Source organism: Catharus ustulatus, chromosome Z (genome assembly GCF_009819885.2).
Source record: "Catharus ustulatus isolate bCatUst1 chromosome Z, bCatUst1.pri.v2, whole genome shotgun sequence".
Taxonomy (NCBI): domain Eukaryota; kingdom Metazoa; phylum Chordata; class Aves; order Passeriformes; family Turdidae; genus Catharus; species Catharus ustulatus.
This window is the reverse complement of record NC_046262.2, coordinates 9,554,279-9,573,341: the sequence shown is the minus strand read 5'-3', so window position 1 is coordinate 9,573,341 and position 19,063 is coordinate 9,554,279. Positions and strand designations below refer to the sequence as shown.

The window sequence follows — 19,063 nt, the reverse complement described above, 5'->3', positions numbered from 1 at the left end:
ACTCTTATCCCCATCCTGTCCACACTGTCCTTGTCGAGTGCTTCCTGTCCTAAAAGACACTGACAAAGAGCAGCTCAGAGCAGGAAAGGTCTGGAGAAGAAAGGAAAAGAGAACACTTCCAGGTTCAGGAGCTTGTCTGTTCTGGCGGCTCTACTGGTGGGATTCAACAGAAAGAATGTTGCAGCTGGATTTGTTCAAGATAATAAGAAGAGAGATTTTTTGAGATTTTTAAAAAAAGATACATAGATGTGGTACTTAGGGACATGATTTAGTGGTGGGCTTATTGTACTGGCTTCGTGGTTAGACTTGATGATTATGTAAGTGTTTTCCAACATAAATGATTCCATTATTTGAAAGAGAAAGTGAGGCATGATGAGAGAATCTTAGGGCACATTAATCAGGGGTGTGTTCCTCAACATGCTCCACTGGATCTGGAAAGAGAGAGGAGAGGGACAGACGTGAGAAGGTTTTGGAGGTGCTTGTGGGAGCAGGTGCTGAGGTAGCCAAGGAAAAGGTTGGACTAAGACACCTGCGAGACTCATGGAACCTGTACCCACCATCTGTGGAAAGATGTGTGAGAATCACACTGAGGCTGGTGGGACGCTCTCTTTCCAAAGAGGAAGCTTCTTGTGCCACATGTGATTTCCCTGTGGGGCTGTCTCATTTCTGTGTGAGTGCCTCTCCTGTGCAGGGTTGTGCAGACACCTTTTCTGAGCGGCTCACACCGAGTCCTGCCTGGGAATTTCATACCAGCATGGCCCTGCCAGTGCTGGCTCTGACATTCCTCCTGACCCTTGCTCCTCTGCTGCTTGCACAGGGACAGACACACCACGGTCCTGTGACTCCGCGGGAAGCAGGTAAGAGTGGATTGTGCCTGTCTCTTACAAAAATGGTTTTGCTGCTCCTGTACCTTCAGATTTGCTACATGGCTTTACCCTGCTGGTATCTGTATATACCTGAGACACTCACATGTCCTTCAGGTTGTGGTGGGACAAAGCTGTACTTGGGGTGGAGGGCAGCAAGCCTCGGTGCACTGGGAAACTTCTATGAGTGTGGGACTTGCAGTGTCCCCCTAGGAAGTGGGTAGTGCTGCTGGGAGCAGGAGGTGGCCAGATCTTGCTATGCAGCAGGCAGATGAATGCAGAGCAGTCAGAGCAGTGCTGGCCTGTCTGGCCAGTTCAAGCAGCACCCCTGTCACAGGTGATGGTGATGTTCATCGAAAATGTGGAGAGTTGTGAGCTCTGTTAGCTGCTCTCTCCCATAGTCCCTGGGGTTAGGAAACTGTAGTTTGGTGGGATTGTTCACATCAAGAGGCTTGTTCTGTTCTTTCTCCATGCTGGGAGGTTTACGGGCAGCTCCTGGGTCTCTGCTAGGCTTTTCCTACACAGAATGTGGGCTTTCCTGTGGCAATTATGTGCTGAGTCCTGGACTTGCTGGTATCTCTCGAGGTCCCCATGGACCACAGCACGGGTAGGGAACCAGAGCTGTAAGTATTCTCTCTGTAGGGAAATGGGAGCAGAAGTGGCTAACCTAATCATCAGATAGGTCATGCGTCATGCTGTCCATCACTGGTGGCTCAGAGGATGCTGCCCTTCCAGCAGTGGGCAGCTCTCAGCTATCCAAGGCAGGATGGAATCTCTCCTCTCCTAGTCTGTACTCATATCTGAGACTGACCCAAAAGGATCCTGCGTCTCACCCTTGGGCAAGGTGTGTGTAACCTCAGGGTTTTTAACGGCAGGAGTGTGGAAGGTGTGTGAAGGGGATGCCTGACAAGGCCGGGACCAGCTCAGGGGTTTCATGTCTGTCAGATAGTTTCCTGCAGTGAAGTGTGTAATCCGAGGGCATTGGGAGAGACACTGTTGAGAGGGATGAAGTTTCGTGTCTGCACCATGTGATCTAAAAGGATGGGGCTGGTGACCACTGTCTTTTGGGTGGAGAGCTGGGAAGATGGTTGCGATGATGGCATGGAAACCTGCTGCCAGAAAAGGGAAGTGGTGAGCCCTGGCTGGCAGGAAGTGGGCAGCTGTAGCTGAAGAGAGGTGTTTCATCCTCATTTAGGAAAGGCCATCTCCATGACCACTGCCTCCCCATGGACTTGTTTTGCACGGAGTGAGCAAGTCTAGGTGACACGTCTGCCAGGGCAGGACAAGGCAGACCCACGCTGGGTGAAGTGCAGTGGCTGGGCTAAACACATTGGGTAGGGTGTGAGCCTTGTAGCCACTGGTGTGAACACAGGTGGTCTGAGGGCAGTGTCTAGCTGAAAACCTCTTTCACACAGTGGGGAAAAAGCTGATTTACACAAAGAGTCAAGGTATTTGATTTATGTACAGTTCTGCACAGAAAGGTGTGCTAGGTGGCAAATTCACACAGCCAGCACACTGAGGCAGACAAAAGCAGGTATACTGACACAGACACAGTCTTTGGCTATTAGTATATCTTACTGAAGTCACTGCTTGCCTGCGTTACTATGATTCATCCTTTCCCTTCTTCACTGTAAAAGCACAGTGTTCCAAGAAATCATGGTACATGCTAGGAGAGTGGTGGTCTTTGTGAGAGAAGGAGGCAAATTAACTGAAAATGTGGGGTTTTTTACGACAATTAAGAGCAAGGATTCATCACTAGGGTGATGAATAATGTAACAAAACTCATCAAAACTGGGTGTTTTCTAGCTTACAGGTAAACATCATGAATGAGCAGGGCTTTTTTTTGTTTTTCCCCTTTCAAGGACTTAGACAATTCATTTTCTGTCTGCCTCATTCCTGTAGTTATTGCTTCCACTGCAGAATTGCTTTGTTCTTTCACTTGTTACCTGCAACTTTACTCCTGTTATTCACCATTGCTGCTGGTAGTTACTTCATGGGTCCAGGCTGCGGAGTCACAAATGGCAGCAGAGACTCCCTAGGTCTGGTGCTCTCTGACAGTCCCTGTGTTTGTGGGAGAGAGCAGCATCCCCCAGGCTGCTGGATCCCTCTGGCTGGGGTGTCTGTGCAGCAGCAGGTGGGCAGGAGGGCCTGTGGATAACCCTCCTGCACTGCCCCTGAGGGTGTGAGGGGGGATAAAGCATCTGGGGGATGGGGCTCATCCTGGGAGGTGCCCTCTCTGCCACCCCTCTGAAGAGAGAGGGACTGGCACCCCTCTGGATGGAACACCCTCACCCCTGAAGGTGCTGCTGGAGCTCAGTGACCCTCAGGCTCTGCCTCCTGGCCTTTGCACACAGGAAAATGTAATGTTCCCTCTAACTGGGACCCCAGACTGCGGTTTAACCCGAAGAGGAGCAGCTATGGCTTGAACGAAGTGGTGCAGCTCAGCTGTGCTGGGGACTTTGTGCCATCCATTCCAGAGATCCAATGCATTTGCAAAGGGGCACAGATCCAGTGGAATGAAGCTGCCACCTGCAAAGGTAAGCACAGCCCTGCACCACCCTGACCCAGGGTCCTGGTGACAGATCCTCTGTGAGCTGGTCATGCACATGGCAGTGCAGGAATGGGAGACCTGGATGCCTTGGCTTTCCCCCATGTCCTGGCAGTGACAATGCTCTTTTTGTCTCATCTCCTTGCTGTAGGCACCTGCTGGGGTCTGTGCTCCTGGGGAAAGGAATCCTTCCCAGCCAGCATCTCCTGCCTCAGCATGGAGTAGGAATAGCTGCAGGGCTTCTGCTTGTTTGCCTGGAAAGCTTCTCTGGGGTTTGGGCTGTCCCTGGTGTGGGAGGCTGTTATTGCAGCATGGCTCACCAGTCCATGAGGGAGGCAATAAAATGGCAGCTCGAGCACCCCATGGAGGGGGTGGAATCCAAGGGAGGCTTGTCATTTCTGGAGATTGGGTGATGAGGAGCCCTGTGTCCCTGAAGAGTGCCTGGGCTCATGACACTCGTGTGTGTCAAAATGAATAGTCAGAGAGACCTGTCAGACCTGTTCCCTGTCTCCTCTCCTAACTTTCTGAAAGTACTCCTCACCCCATTTTGCCTCTGACAGAAACATGCCAAAAGCCTGCTTGGTGGGACCCCAGACTCCAGCTGGCACCAGCCCGTGACAGTTACACAGAAAATGAAGAAGTGACTCTGAGCTGCAACAATGGTTTCCAGCCATCCTTCACCCATGTCAAATGTGCAAACACAGTGCAGCCATTGGATTATTCCGGATCTCTAAAGGAAGACATGTGGCTGGGGAGAAAGAGCAGTGGTGTGTGGATTCAAGTTCAGGGGAACGTAGTGTGCATTGGTACGTAGGGTGTCAGGAAGTGCTTCCTAGCAAGCTCTGTGCTCAATTTCTGCCCTGTTTATCCATCTCCATCACTGTGGCCAGGGATGCAATTCTGATGTCATGTCAGGGCTGCTTGGATCTCAGGCATTTGATACCTGAAATCAATCCCCTACTGAATTCTGGCACATCCTTGTCCACTACCTGCCTGGACAGGTCTCAGCCCCAGCTGACGCTCACCCACAAGAAAAGCCCCCACCCAACCAGCCTTGCCAAACTGTCCCATCATAGCAGATGGATTTGTCACCTTCCCTTTCTTTTCAATGGCTAGAGGGACTGCTCAGGCTTGCTGAGGTCCCACCACATACCCTGCTCCTCCTTGAAACCTCCCAGTCCAACTAACATCCACTTTCACCTCTGCCAGAAACATGCCAAAAACCTCACTGGGACTCCAGACTCCAGCTGGCACCAGACCAGGAGAGTTACAAGAAGAATGAAGAAGTGATGCTGAGCTGTCCCCAGGGTTTCCAGCCACCCTTCACCCACGTCAAATGTACAGGAAAAGTTCTGTCTGTTGTCAATGGAAAACCTTTGCACAGAGAAGCTTGGAGTGGAAAGGACAGCAGAGGCAGTTGGATCAACATTCAGCCCAACCCAGGCAGGGTACAGTGCTTTGGTAAGGACACATCAGGAGCATTTCTGACTGCCCTGCCCTGCCCTTTCTGAGCAGAGAAGGCAGCCTGTGGGGGTGCAGGAAGCTTCTGGCTCTGTGGGCCTGAGGAAATGGCAGGTGCTGCTGAAGGTGGTGCCAAGGCAGCTTCTGAGTCTGCCTTGTGCCAGCCCTGGGGTTGCAGGGCTGCCCTGGTGGAGATGGCTGATGCCAGCTTTAGCTCCTGAGGGTCCTGGCAGGAGGGAGGTTTGGTACAAACCTTGATACCTTGATACCAAAGTAGCCGTTTTGGCAGTAACCAGCACTGCCCATGGCACAGGAGGTCAGGGGCTGTGCAGGGATTCAGGCTTTGTTCACACACACAGGGCTGGGTGGTGTATCTCCCTGAGATCTCCCTAAGGGCTTCTGACAAGAGCATGTGCTGAAAAGTCGGGGGCACACGTGTAGGTCTGACAGGTGTTTGTGGCATAGATGACAAGGATAAAGGTGTGGCCCTCTCTTTGTGTGCTGGTCCCCCCTCCCTGCCCTGCTGCATGCTGTCACTGCAGAACCAGCTTTGGGGCTCAGGCTTTATGCCTTCCTGAGGAATTGGGGTGTTGTCATCCTACCTGAGGGACAAAGAGGGCACCAGAATCTCTGGGCAGACTTTGTGCATAGTACAGTACAGGGTTCCCCTGACTCCAGCTCCTCCTGGCCCTTCCCAGGAGCCCTGGGGGAAGAAGTTTGGAGTCCTTCTTTGTCCTTATCCTCTCGCCAAGAATTGATGTAGGAGGGCTGCTCTGTGCAGTGTCCTGAAGCTCATCTCTTGCCCTGATGGGCCAGGGAAGGGAATGCCCTGATGGACCAGGGAAGGGAATGCCCTGATGGACCAGGGAAGGGAACACCCTGATGGACCAGGGAAGGGAATGCCCTGATGGACCAGGGAAGGGAACGCCCTGATGGACCAGGGAAGGGAACGCCCTGATGGACCAGGGAAGGGAATGCCCTGATGGACCAGGGAAGGGAATGCCCTGCTCCAATCCCTGGCTTCCCTGCTGAGCCGTATTTCCCAGCTAACACCTTCCCATTTTGTTGGTGCAGGGAAATGCCAGAAGCCCCAGTGGGACCCCAAGTTAATCTTTGACCCGAACCAGGGGACCTACAACCCAAATGAAGTGGTGAATATGAGGTGCCCTGAGGGGTCCTGGCCTCCACCTATGGAGATCAAATGTGTGACACTGAAGTCAAGAGAAAGTTCTGTGTTTCCTCGTGGTGGTTGGGTAGTGAAGAATGCCACAGAAACCTGGCACCTTATGGAAAAGAACTTGACCTGTGTGGGTAAGTGAGGAACCCAGACATTTTCCCAGCGCTCTCAGTTCCTCCCCAGGCATGGAGAGCAATTCTGCATGTGTGCCACAGCATCAGTGCCCTGTGCTCAGGGTGGTCAGCGCACGGCAGAGAAATACAGAGAAAATTCTGTATGCATCCCAGGTTTATGTTTGTGCTGTTGGCAACTCAGGCATGTGTAGTCTGGGAGAAGGAGGAATGTCCTTGTCCACTCTGTGCTGGGGACAGGCAAGTGAGGGAATGGTGGGGTTCATGGAGTTTGATGTCAAGGCTTGGAGGGGAAGGGAGGGACTGATCCTCTTGGAACATTCCCTTCACAGACATCCTCCAGGTTGTCCCTGAGACCCTGGAGGTTTCCAGCACCAGCATCAAACTGAACTGGACCTGCCTGCTCCCTAACATGTGCCAGCATATTCGGGCCAGGTGCCGGCTGGAGCGGCGTTCCTCCTCTAACTGTGAGGCTGAGGAGGTGAAGGGAGAGGAGATACTACAAGGCCAGGAGGGAACTTTCATCTGCTCCCCTCTACAGCCCTTCACTGTCTACAGTGTCACCATCTCCCTGCTGCCTAGCACAATCTTGTACACACGGCTCCTCAGAACGAAGGAAATAGGTACGTTTACATTAAATGTCCAGATGCCCTTCACCCTGAAGCTCATCCAGAGCATCTGCTTCCTGCTGTTCATAGGATCAGAACTGCTTGCAGCCCGTGGAGATCTGGGGAAGGGGCTGTGAAGGACCCTACAGCAGGGCGTTCCCCCTCCTCACCACACCATTGCTGCTGCAGAGGCACAAGCAGCCCTGGTGAGGGACAAACCCGTGCATGATCCTGTTCTCCTGTGCTTCCAGTGCCAGACAAACTGGAGAAGCTGTGGCTGGATCCCAGCACAGGGTCCCTCAGGTGGACGGCGCTGCCCTCCTGCAAAGGGGAGATCATTGGATACCAGGTACCAGGAGTCTATAGAGTGGTCCCCGTCACCTTGCCTGGAGCTCTGTGCAGGCAGCCTGAGCAGAGGTGTGAGTCCTCCTTGGCCAGGATCCACAGGCTGTACACTGCTGGTGCTCCTGGTAGGGCCACGTCCCCTCCTGTGCCCAGCCAGCAGTAGCAGCTCCTCTTCACAGAGCTGCCCAGTGCAGAAGCGGGATGTTGGTGCTATTGCCTAGCAGCTCCCTTTCCTTCTTCCAGCTGAACATCACCACCATGAGAGCAGCGGATGGCAGCTTCCTCGAATTCAGCCAGGTGTTGGTGAACCAGTCTGTCTCTGAGTATGTGCCTCCTCATCAGACAGCTGGCAGCAAGTACCTGGTGACTGTTCAGGGTCTGACGGCAGCTGGGGCTGGGGCTGCAGCACAGCTGGAATTCCAAACCTACGCCCTGGGTAATGGTTGTTCTGCCCTGTGTCTGGTTGGGGTGGCCTCTCAGGGGGTGAGTACTGAGTATGGAGCAGCTCCCAGACCTGTGTGAGCAACCACCCTATCCCAGCTCAGACAGGGGTAGGCAGTGTGGGCACCTGGCTCAGCACCCACATGAAGCTTGTGAGTCCTTCCTTGAGGGCTTTCATCGGCAGGTCCGCAGAGCAGCTGCTCTGCTCCAGCCGCTCTTTGTGCCTTTGATACCAGACCTACCCCCTCTGCTCTTCCACTGAAGAAGGTGACACCCATCCCTGCATTTGGGTGCACAGGTGGCTCAAGGTCAGAGAGCCCAAGGCCTGCTGAGCCTGGGTCTGTGTCCTGCTGTGTGCAGGATGGCTGAGGAGGCTGCCAGGCCCTCCAGCTGGGGCCATGGGTCAAGGCCCTGTGCTCCAGAGCCTACCTCTGCCTTGCCCAAGCAGATGTGCAGGAAAGGGAGGACTGTTTTGCTGTCTGTCCCTGCAGCAGCCAGGGCGCAGGCTCTGGACATGCATTTCTACACATGTGCAGACACCCAGCAGAAGGGCTGGGGCCACTGCTGCTGCACAGCCAGGCTGTGACACCCACTCCTCTTCCTGTGATAGTTTCAGGGCAGGTTCTGGACCCTTGGAGATCTGTCATTGTAGTGGTGGTGGTGGTGGTGCTGTTGATCCCCTTGTCTGCTGGGATCCTCTGGTTTGTGTTCTGCAGGTGAGTGTCATGAGATTTGGAGTCTTGTCTCTGTCTCAGGTCGTGTTGTGCTGTGGGGTGGGTGGGGATGGAGAGGGTTCTCCAGCTGCTCCCACCCTTCTCTGAGTGCAGAGGATGCAGCTGGCTGCTCCTAACACAAATTGGCTCTGGGGCTCTAAGTGTCTTCCCCGGGGGCAGGGCCATGTGTGCTGAGACACCCTCGCCCCTTGTTGCTGTTACCTCGCCACCACTGCTGTCCCTGGGGTGGGCAATGCCTGCCAGGGCAGAGGGAGGGTGTGCAGAACCCTCCACGCCATCGCTGCTGGGTTCAGCAGGGTCTGGCCCAGGTCAGCCTCTCTCTGACTCAGAACTGCTCTTTGCCTTCCCAGGAAAAAGAAAACCTTGCCCAGCAAAGCTGAGGAGGATCACTACACAGGTAGGATCCCAGCACAGGTGGGACTGTAGAGCTGGAGCTGGGAGGGCAGCAGTTGTATTTCAGGAGGGCCTGGTGGTGTTCTGAGGCAGCTCCAGGCAGCCCAGCTGGCTTTGGCTGACCTGTCAGACCAATGTGTCCCTCATATATTCCCTGCTCTGTAGCCTCTCCCAGCAGATCCTGGCTGGGGTCTCCCTGTGGTGCCAGTGGGGGTTGGGAACTGCTGCTCCTTCTCACTCTCTCTGGGGTGGGCAGCAGCTCTTCCCAGCCCTGCTGTCCTGATGGTGTGCACCCCAGGATGATCTGCAGCCCCTGGTGATGCTGCCTGCCTGAGCATCCCCTGCTCCTTCTCCCACAGCCCTCGGGTCTCTCAGGCTCTTTCTGTCCTCTTGCTCCCCCAGAGCTCCAGCCATATGAGAATGTACCTGGGGATAATTACTGCGTGATCAAGACTTTTCTTGAGAAAGATGCAGGTAGGAAAAGGGTTGTCCTGCCTGTGAACCCCACATGGCACAGAGAGAGCGGGGACTGCCAGCTCTGATGGTGTGTCTGAGCTCCTCACACTGCTGAGGGCATGCAGCAGCCTCTGGCTTCTCTTGTTCTCTCTAATTGAGGAGAGGAGGTAAATGTGGCCAGGCTGGAGAGCCATTTCCCAAGCCCCCGCCTGTTCTGGAATTCTAGGAGAGTCAGAGCAGTGAGGAAGAAGAGCAGCTGGAGTGGACATCTGAGGCACAATGGTGATGGCACTTCTTGAGGCTTGGTCCTCCACCACCAGAAGCAGTGAATCATCTCATGAGTTATTGCTTCCCCCCAGATTTTCTTCTTCATCAAACTCCAGAATCCTCTGTCACAGCACAGGAGCAGCTCAAGAACAGAATGACCTGCTTGTGCCAGCAAGGATATGTCCTGGTAGTTCTCCAGTGCTCTGGCATAGCCATCTCACCAGCATCTTGATGCCTGCAAATGTCCTCTGAGGATGAAGGAGCTCACACTCCTCTTTTCACCCTGTGTCCTTGTATCCATCTAGACTCTGTCTTCTGCTTGAGTTTGGCCTAGCTGTGCTGCCCTGGCCACTGAGCTGCTGTGTCTGAGACAACCAATAAAAAAACCAACAAAATCTCCCACCTTGTTTGGTGTGTGAAAGCCTTGACCCCATGAATCTTCATGGAGGAGCTTGGAGTAGGTTTTCCAGACCCTGGCAGCTCCAAGGAAGCACATCCAAGGTGTTGCACGCTCCCAGTGCAAGGCTTTGGTAGCTGCCTTCCCTCCTCCCCATCCTATAGGTGACACCATCTCCACTATGCATAGCTGGACCTCTGTGTTGGCCTGTGTCTTCCTCTGTGGGTGCTGGTGCTCACCTCCCATTTTGGGAGGTGCAGTTGGCCCCCTTGGGACATCTGTGTCCTGCAGCCTTTGGGATCTGCTGGCTCTTGGCTGCTGCTGCTGTCCCATCAGCTCCAGCACCACTGTTTCCCAGGCTGTGGGATGCCAGTGCCCAGTGCAGCCTGGATGCTGAGGCACAGTCCGAAAGCTCTCCTTGGTGAGGGGTGCTCTGCTGGCCAGTGCAGCAATCAGCCTCTCTGTTCTTCAGCTCTGTGAGTTGTCTGTGATGTTTCCAACTCCTTCTCCTGCCTTTGGGCACACAGGCTCTCCTGAGTTCCCTGGACTCAGGTGTGACAAGCTGGTTCTGGTTGTGCTTTTTACAGCCCTGAACACAGAGCTGTCATGTTTTATTGCTTCAGTGTTATCTCTCTCCCCTGTCAAACCTGCCAATACCCAGTGCAGCCTGGAGGCTGAGGGGCAGCCTGAAGGCTCTCCTGATGAGGACTACACTGCCAGAACAAGAACAGGGAGCAATTGACCTCTCTCTTCTCCAGCTTTTTTTTTTTAGCCTGGCATGACTGGCATGTGCTGGTAAAGACATGTTTTGACAACTCTTCATGCAAGCTGTCTGCCCATCAGCTCAGTACCTGCAGTGGGCCCCTGGAACCTAAAGATCTCCTTCCTGTGAACTGTTGTTGGTGTGATGTGTATGCCTGATGGAGCAGCTCTTTGTGGGTATTGGGCAGAGGAGAAGAGAAACTCAAGGCTGCTGCTGGTTGAGAAAGGGGAATGAGCAGGCTTGGGATAGGGGAGAACAGTTGCCACCTCCTTGGCTACCCTGCTTCCCACTCCATCCCTCAAACCCAGTCATACCCTGAGCTGTCAGCCTCATGACTCCACCTGCCCTGTCCAGACTCTGTCCAGGAAAGGCTTGTGGTTTGGATGGGGCTACCTGCTGCCCCCAGCTCCTGCCCAGTCCCCTCACTGCCCTTGTGAGGGGCTGTTCCCCGTGTGTGCTAACTGCACCTTGGTGAGAGGAGCCATGAGCAGGGCACCCTTTGCCCTGGGCAGGAGTGTGTCCTGTGCATGTGCCACAGGCAAAGCTGAGGGACAAGGGTGGTCGCTGTGCCTCTGCAGCCCCCCATGTCTGATCACCCAGCCTTCTGGAACCTGAGACATCCAAAGTGGATGGGAGGTTCTGGACAAAGAGAAAAGTGGCTGCTGACGAGCAAGGAGCATGTACTGTGAGTACAGTGAGTGCTTTCTCAAGCACACAGCTGGCACTGCAGGGCAGCATGGTCTGCACACTTGAGGAGAGAGGAGAGCGCTGCCAGGCTGACAGGGAGCAGGAGGAGGAGGCAGCTGAGGATAGAGAAGCAGGGAAGGATGAGAGGCTGTGGGTTGAGTGTTTATTTCACAAGGGCCACACACTGTTTCAGGCATTGAAGCACTCTTTGCAGTTCATATCCCCATTCCTATTCATGCTTCTGACCAGGTCTTTATGTGGTATCTCAAAGGTCCTCCATCTCCTGTGATCATCGAGGGGAAGTGATTCATCACCACTCTAAAACCCACGCAGTGTCAGGGAGGGCTTGGATATTACCTCAGAAACAGGAGTAACACTTCTTGAATGCTCTGGTAACTAGGAGGGTTTGGGGAGGAAACTCTGGGATCTTGGTGACAAGGTTCCTTCTGTTGAGTCCCAGAGCCTGGATGCTCCTGGGGCAAAAGGATATCAAAAGGCAGAAGTGCTGACAGTGATGGGAGGTTCCCTGCCAAAAGAGGAAGCATCCTGCATCTCATGAGGAGATGTGTCTGTTTCCTTCCTGTGGTTGCAGCCTTGCAGTCAGATACGGATGCCTGGGCTCAGAGGCAGTGAGTGGGGCTCAGATTTCAGTCCTGTTTGGGGATTTCATGCTAGGATGGCCCTGCAGTCACCAGCTCTGAAGTTTCTCCTGGCCCTTGCATCTCTACTGTCAGCACATGGCCAGGAAGAACTTTTCAACATTCAAATAGTGCCCCAGGGAACAGGTAAGAGGTGATTCTTCCTCTTGGAAGCTTCTGCTGTCTTTCCTCCTGTACCCTGGATATTCATCCTCAGTGCCTGCAGCCCTGGGCTGGAGGCCACACGGACCCCTGAGGGCTGTGTCAGCTGGGGTAGCCTCTGTCTGCCCCAGGGACAGGAGCTGCAGTGCAGTGTACACTGGGGCTCGGAGGGAGAGACAGGACTGGGCTGGATGTGCGGTGATGGGTCATGCCCTCTGGAAAACCAGTGTGCCAATCATTCCCTGGGGACAGTGGGCATGAAAAGGGCATCAGTTCACCCACTGTGAACTGGGGGAAGGCTCTTCAGGGAGGTGTCATTTCTGTACATACCCTGTCCCCAGGTGTGCCTGAGGGACACTGTGCCTGCTGAGAGCAGTGCAAGAGGGAGCTTGCTGCTGCTCTGCCAGACAGCAGGATCAGGGCAGGATGACTGCCTGGGTGCCTGAGCATGGGGTGGGTCACGGTCATGTGCCAGAGGGACAAAGCTGCTGGTTGTGGTGCTCAGCTGGGTGTCACTGGTCCTGTGCCAGCAGGGCTGTTTGTGAGCAAAGCCTGAGCACAAGTTCCTTGTCACCAGCATTTCCCTTTGTGGCAAAGGTGTTCTACACCTTGGGAGATTCCTTGTGTGTTATTTTGGGAGAAGGAAGATTGTATTTTGAACCCCTTCAGGCCTCATAGAGCTTCTTGCAGAGGCTTGAATAGGCAAGGGCTCCTTCCAGAAGCCAGAATCCTTCTCTCTAGGAATCATTGCCACAAAGCCTCCCCCTGCAGCACGGGACAAACGGCTGGGACCAGCTACTCAGTCACTGCCTCCTGAGCCTGGAGGATGGTGAATTTGGTGAGGAGGTGATGAGAAGAAGGAAGGGTTGTGTCAGGAGAAAGGGGCAGGGGCCCTGGCAAAGCAGGAGATGTGAGTGGAGGAGGCACTGCTCACCCCTGTCCCGCTGCCCAGCAGTGTGGGGCAGGAGCAGAGCAGCCAAGGCACTGAGTGAGTGACAAGAGGGAGCCCAGAGGTGGCACAGGGCCATGGCTGATGCCTGTGGGAGGGATGAGCCATGGCTGCAGGGACATGCATGCCAGCAGGAGTGGTGGTGCCATGGCCCAGCAATGTCACCTAAGCTGGGTGACAGGCCTGAAGGAGAGGTTGGAGGGCACCTCCTGCTGTAGGGGTGATTGTCCTGGGAACATCCCTGCTGTGTGCTTTGGAGAAGGGAATATGGTGCCCCTGGACACAAGTGTGAATGGTGCAGGCTCACGGATGAGTGATCCTTCACAATTTCCATGCATAAGGAAAGGCCCTTCCCAACAAGCCTTGTCCTCAGGTCACATCCCAGCAGATGGATGTGTCACCTTCCCTCTCCCTTCATTGGCTGGAGGGGATGCTGGGCATTTCTCTCTCACCACTCACCCACACCCATTTCATCATCTCATCTCATCTCACCTCATGACCTCCCAGCCCAGCTAATACCAACTTTCACCTCTGCCAGAAATTTGCCGAAGGCCCCCATGGGACTCCAGACTCCAGTTGGCACCAGACCAGAAGAATTATGCAAAGAATCAAGAAGTGTTGCTGAGCTGCCCTGAAGGATTCCTGCCATCCTTCACCCATGTTAAATGTTCGAGTGAGATTTCATCTTTCAATCTCGGGAAACCTGTTTACAGAGAAGTGTGGACTGGAAGAAACTCCAGAGGTGCCTGGGTCCGTGTTCGCTCCAGTGTGGAGTGCAATGGTAAGGAAGGGACCAGGAGCCCTCTTGGCTTCCTTGCTCTGCTCTTCCTGAGCAGGGAAAGCAGACTGTGAGGCACAGGAGGGTTTGGGCTTCGTACTGGCTAGGGAAATAAATAGCAGGTGACAATTCCAGCCTGCAGGTCACCAATGGGGAGTTGGTGAGAAGGGTGTCCCTGAGGGCTTCTGGTGAGAGCATGTGCACAAAGGAGAAAAGCACAGGAGAGGGGTTTGTGGTAGAGTTTGTGGCCAGCAAATGGCATCACTGTTCTAGCAGGATCAGAAGGCTTTGCTGGCTGTGTCCTCTCAGATAGCGAAGCTGTGAGTACCACAGCTTGCTCCATGTGAGCTGGGCCCCTCCAGGTTCTGTGGCATGGTGGGTGCGGGCTTAACACCCTCTTTTCACAGCTTATGGAGTTCATGTTCCCTCCAAGGGACAACAGGGCTGTACCTGATGGACTGTAGAGATTTTGGGACACACAGACACCTCATTTTGGAATCAATGGGGAAAATTACTTGAAGAGTAGTAGTCCACTCATTCACCCACATTCATTCCTGTCCAACTCCTCCTGCTCCCCTTTAAGAGAGCTGCAGTGACCATCTTCATTGTCACTTTTCCTCCCTCTGGGCTGGGGAATGAGAAAACTTGTCTGCCTTCAGCATCCTTGCATGGCTGGGGTGGGAAGGGAATAAAGTGACTTTCTGGCAATCTTTCCTTCACAGAAGTCCTTCAGGTTGACTCTCAGAGCTTTGAGATTTCCAGCACCAGCATCAAACTGAAGTGGACCTGCAGGTTCCCTGATGCCTGCCAGGGCTTGAGGGCCATGTGCCGGCTGGTAGCGCCTTCCTCCCCTCCCTGTCAGGCTGAGGAGGTGAAAGGAGAGCAGATGTTACACGGCCAGGAGGGAACAGTCACCTGCTCCCCTTTGCAGCCCTTCACTGAGTACAGTGTCACCATCGACTTGCCCCCCAACACAACCCTTTTCTCATGGTTGTTCATGACGGAGCAAACAGGTAGGCGCACAGAAATGTCAGAGACAAGGAACAGTCCAGAGCTGTGTCACAGTTGTGTCACAGCTGGTGAATAAATGCTCCCCTCACCTGTCAGCTCAGCCTGATCATTTGCTCCCTGCAGTGATGTGCCTGGGATCAGAGCTGCTTGGGCCCTGTGGAGCTCTGGGGAAGGGGCTGGGAGAGCCCTGAGCAGGGCTCGCCCTGTTCCCATTGTCCCACTCCAGAGCACACTGTTGTGCTTCCCACTGCTGCAGCACATGCAGCCTTTGCGGGAGTCAAAGCCTTCGTAGGGAGTCCCTCTGCAGGCTGTGCCATGGCCAGGAGCTGCCTGCACCCTTCTCTGGCCTCAGGCCCTGCTCATGTGTGTGACCCATTGTCTGTGCTTCCAGTGCCGGACAGACCGGAGAAGCTGTGGCTGGATCCCGACAGGGGCTCTCTCAGGTGGAACTCGCTGCCTTCCTGCAAGGGGGAGATCATCGGATACCAGGTACCAAGGGAGCAGGGCAGACCCCTGTCCTGGAGCTCTGGGCAGGCACACTGGGAAATGTGGGAAAGGGACAGCTGGGATGAGCCACAGTTCCCAGGCAGTAAATACCTGGCTTTGATGAGCATAAGCGTTTTCTGTTTCATTCTCTACATTAATCATGCCCAGAGAGGTGTGAGTGCTCTATGTCCTCTGGGCTTTCCTGGGTCTGCTCGGTTTTCAGTTTGGCTGGCTTTGGGTTTGGCAGATTTTGTTGTTGTGCAACACATGGTGATGTGTCTTCTGGGGTGGCATCCCAGCGTTTCCTGTTGCTCTTGCATACTTGTACCTGGTTCTTGCCACAGAAATACTTGCAGTTTGAGTAATCTTCAGAAGGTCCCTCCTGAAAGCCCCTTCTCCAGAGAGCTGCACTATTCTGTCGAGTTTTCCATAATGTGTGGCTGGAAGAATCTCCTCTCTCTCTGGATTTGGGACACGTCCCACAGCAAAACTCTGCTCTCTAGCAGTGCGAGGGGGTGTGTGTGCTGGTGAAAGTGTTCTCAGAATGCTCCAGGTCCTCTCTGAGGACAGAGGTCTCCACAGTGTGACAGGGACCTTGCAAGCTGTTTCTTGGGCCTTTCCTGGAGAAACTGTCAGACAAGCTCCTGACAACACTGTGAGCCTGCTCAGCTGGTTTCCAGCTCCCAGACACCAGTGTTCATGAAAAGAATCTTTTTTTTTTCCATATTCAGTTGTCTTAACTTTTGCATAAGCTCATAATGTATTTCTGTAAAGGCAGAAAGTGAGAATGGCCAGGGATCTCATGACAAATTCAGATGATGCATGGGCAAATAAGGACACTTCATCTGTATTACAGAAAATTTAGTCATTCTCCTTTTCTCTTAGAGAAAGACTTCAGAGTCCAGCTTTACACAAGAGGAAAGAGAAGCCTAGATTTCTCCAGTGGAGGATGTTACCACAGTGCCTCTGGTGTAGCAATACACCTGGGGTGACAAGTCCTCAGGCTCAGTACCTATATGAACAGTCCTTTAAACAAACAGCCTCCCTCACCCCTTCTCAGAGGCTCAGCCCTTTCCTCACAGAGGCTGCTGCACACACATCCTCAGTGTTGGCTCCAAATTCCTCCTCTCCTCTGTTTTGAGGACCGGCATGGAACGGAGGGTCCTGCCTGTTCCTGTGCGGAGCCTTCCCCAGCCGGGGCAGGCACAGGGAAGGGCAGGTGGGCAGGGACGCTGCCAGCTGCGGGCACCTTCCCAGCGGGCAGCTGGCAGCTGCTGCATTCCAGCTGTGTCTCCTGTCCCCAGCTGAACATCACGGCCAGGAATGCAGGGGACAGCAGCGTGCTGGAGACGGAGCGGCTGCGGCTCAATGGCTCCGTCACTGAGCTGCGGCTGCCGGAGCACAGCCCTGGCAGCAGCTACACCGTGACCATCCAGGGACTGACGGCTGCTGGAGCCGGGGCTGCCTTGCTGAAGGAGTTCCACACAGGCAGCAGCTCCGGTGAGCTTTGCTGTGGCTGTCCCAGGAGCCTGGGCACACACGAGCCCTGCTCGGCAGCCTGCCTTGCCCGAGGCTGCCCCTGCTCCTCGGCCAGCCCTGCCCAGGCTCATCGGCCGGGTGTTCCCCTGCAGACACCCCGCGGCCCCGGGACATCAGCTGCCGCAGCGCCCGCGACACCGCCCCGTCGCAAGGCACGGCCGTGCTTGCCCTCAGCCCCATCGCCCGTGGCTCCGAGGCAGCCAGGTGAGCTGGCCCGCGGCTCTGCAGCCCCGGGATGGCTCTCCCAGCCCAGCGCTGGCTGCAGACGCCTCCCTTCCCCTGCCCCTTGTCCCCTTGTCCCTTGTCCCGCTGACTGTCGGCCCTGCAGCGAGCACCAGCTGATCGTGGTCCCGACGCACAACGGCTCGGTGATCGAGAGCATCTGCTCGGGGCAGCCACAGCTCCTCAATGCCAGCGTCTACGTGGCCGCTCTTCTCAACCTCACCGTCCCCACGAACTTCGTGCTGGGCGACGGGAGCCGCGGGCGGGGCGAGCACAACGCTGCCCTCCGCCCGGGCAGCGACTACACGGCCCTGCTGCGCCTCGTCCGCCTCTCGCCGCAGGTACCGCCGGGGCTGCTGCTCCCTGGGGATGCTGCCTGCCCGGGCTGCGCCCCTCGCTGCCTCTGGGCCGGCTCTGAGGGCACCCTGCTCTGCCGTGCCTTGGCAGGATGCTGTCCCTGGGCTCCTGGGCCACAGCCGGGTCACTCTCTGGCCCTGGCTGAGCACCTTTGCCTCCAGCTAGGCTGCAGGAGTGAGCTGAGCTCTCCCTCCTGTCTCCTCCAACAGGCAGAGAAGTTCACCTGTGTCTGCTACAGCTTCTCTGTTGGTAAGTGCCTCCTTGCTCGTGGTGCCCAAGCCTCTCTCCTGCATGTTCCCTTTTGCCAGCCTGGCAGCTTGCCTGGAAATGGGCTGGCCCAGCACAAACGCTTTTGGGTCTCACGTGCAACAGAGCAAAATCCCCACACATGCAGTGATCCTCCCTCCCAGAAGAAATCTCGACCCCGACACAGGCCTACACCCTTGCACGTGCCCTTTGCTGTTCTTGGGGCCGTTGCCAGCAGGAGACCAGGCTGTGGCACTCACCCCTGGCTCTGTGTTAGTTGCAGGGCAGACTGCAGGGCAGACTGCAGGCCAGTGGCATGGGATTGTGATTGGAGTGGTTGTGCTGTTGGCAGTGCTCCTTGTGACTGCAGTCATCCTGTGGTTTGTGCTCTCCAGGTGAGTAGGAAGGGGATGGGTTCAGCAGGTACATACACAATGCCAGTTGCTTACCCAGGACTCCCCTTTTCCTTTCCAGGAAAAGAAAGTATTTGCCCAACAAAACTAAGGAGGATAATTAAAAAGGTAGGAAAATGCAATTCTGCAGACAACCATCATAGAGGGGACTATAGGGCTGTGGGGCAGCTCTAGAGCTGAGAGCAGCAGTCTCCCAGGAGAACCTTCAGGAGAAGCACAGTTCTTACACTGCACTGACACATCTCCTGATTTGCCTTAGCTGGGGATGGTCAGGATGGCTCTGCCCACTGAGCCCCCCATGGCAGCAGAGTCTGGTTCCAGGCAGTGCTCCCTGCCTGGAACAGGGACAGGGGTGAACAAAGATGGGCATCCCAAAGGCTCAGGTCCTCGAGGGACTCGTGTCTGTGCCATCCCTCCCAGACACCTGCAGGGAGGGGTCTCAGGAGGGTCAGGCTGAGGGGCTGCTGCTCTCACCTCAGCACTGACAGGCACATCCAGAGCTCTGTGGCTGGGCACAACTGGGATGAAAGGGTTGGGCTGTGGAAGGCACTGCTGTGTGCTCCAACCTGTCTCTGATGCTGGGTGGCCTTTTTCTCCACAGATAAAGGTGGCAAGGATGGAGATCAGTCACTTCAGCCCCAGCTAGGACCATGGAGACATCCAGAGCAGTATGGACATGGGGAAAATGGGAAGGATGACCCCAGCCCAGTGCTGATGGCTGCCATGTCTCCTGGCTCTCCTGTGACTGTAACCAGCATAAGGCAACCCATGCAATTCATCCAGTTCAGCAAGGCAAGAGGAAAACACAAGGCCAAGGAGGGTTGAGCTTTTTCATTCCTCAGCCCTTTCACCTCTAGGTTTTCCTTACTGCTTTTGCAAGGCCTTTGAATCTGGCTTTCTGTAATCCATTTTTTTTTTTTTTTGGCTTTGCTATGATTTCTACTTTCCTGGAAGCAGGACTTCAGGAATTAGGATTTCTCAGTCCTAGACT

The 19,063-nt window shown here is 54.8% G+C and overlaps 2 protein-coding genes across 2 annotated transcripts; both read left to right on the top strand.

Moving 5' to 3' along the window:
• Positions 1-754: 754 nt before the first annotated feature.
• LOC117010755 lies at positions 755-8,294 on the top strand. The gene is made up of 6 exons (XM_033085681.1): positions 755-857; positions 4,621-4,872; positions 6,513-6,803; positions 7,040-7,137; positions 7,377-7,569; positions 8,185-8,294. The coding sequence occupies exons 1-6, from the start codon at positions 755-757 to the stop codon at positions 8,292-8,294; spliced, it is 1,047 nt and encodes a 348-aa protein (XP_032941572.1).
• Positions 8,295-11,449: 3,155 nt separating this feature from the next.
• LOC117010754 lies at positions 11,450-18,677 on the top strand. Its single transcript, XM_033085680.1, has 10 exons — positions 11,450-12,056; positions 13,559-13,801; positions 14,521-14,811; positions 15,201-15,298; positions 16,600-16,795; positions 16,927-17,038; positions 17,163-17,397; positions 17,623-17,662; positions 17,937-18,054; positions 18,674-18,677. The coding sequence occupies exons 1-10, from the start codon at positions 11,882-11,884 to the stop codon at positions 18,675-18,677; spliced, it is 1,512 nt and encodes a 503-aa protein (XP_032941571.1). The 5' UTR covers positions 11,450-11,881.
• Positions 18,678-19,063: the final 386 nt, after the last annotated feature.

Excerpts from the sequence above, each read along its gene's own strand:
- LOC117010755 (XM_033085681.1), top strand. The coding sequence starts at position 755 with ATGGCCCTGCCAGTGCTGGCTCTGACATTCCTCCTGACCCTTGCTCCT. Across the intron at positions 858-4,620 it reads TGTGACTCCGCGGGAAGCAG|AAACATGCCAAAAACCTCAC; the intron begins GTAAGAGTGGAT and ends CACCTCTGCCAG. Across the intron at positions 4,873-6,512 it reads AGGCAGGGTACAGTGCTTTG|ACATCCTCCAGGTTGTCCCT; the intron begins GTAAGGACACAT and ends TTCCCTTCACAG.
- LOC117010754 (XM_033085680.1), top strand. The coding sequence starts at position 11,882 with ATGCCTGGGCTCAGAGGCAGTGAGTGGGGCTCAGATTTCAGTCCTGTT. Across the intron at positions 12,057-13,558 it reads AATAGTGCCCCAGGGAACAG|AAATTTGCCGAAGGCCCCCA; the intron begins GTAAGAGGTGAT and ends CACCTCTGCCAG. Across the intron at positions 17,398-17,622 it reads TCGTCCGCCTCTCGCCGCAG|GCAGAGAAGTTCACCTGTGT; the intron begins GTACCGCCGGGG and ends CTCCTCCAACAG.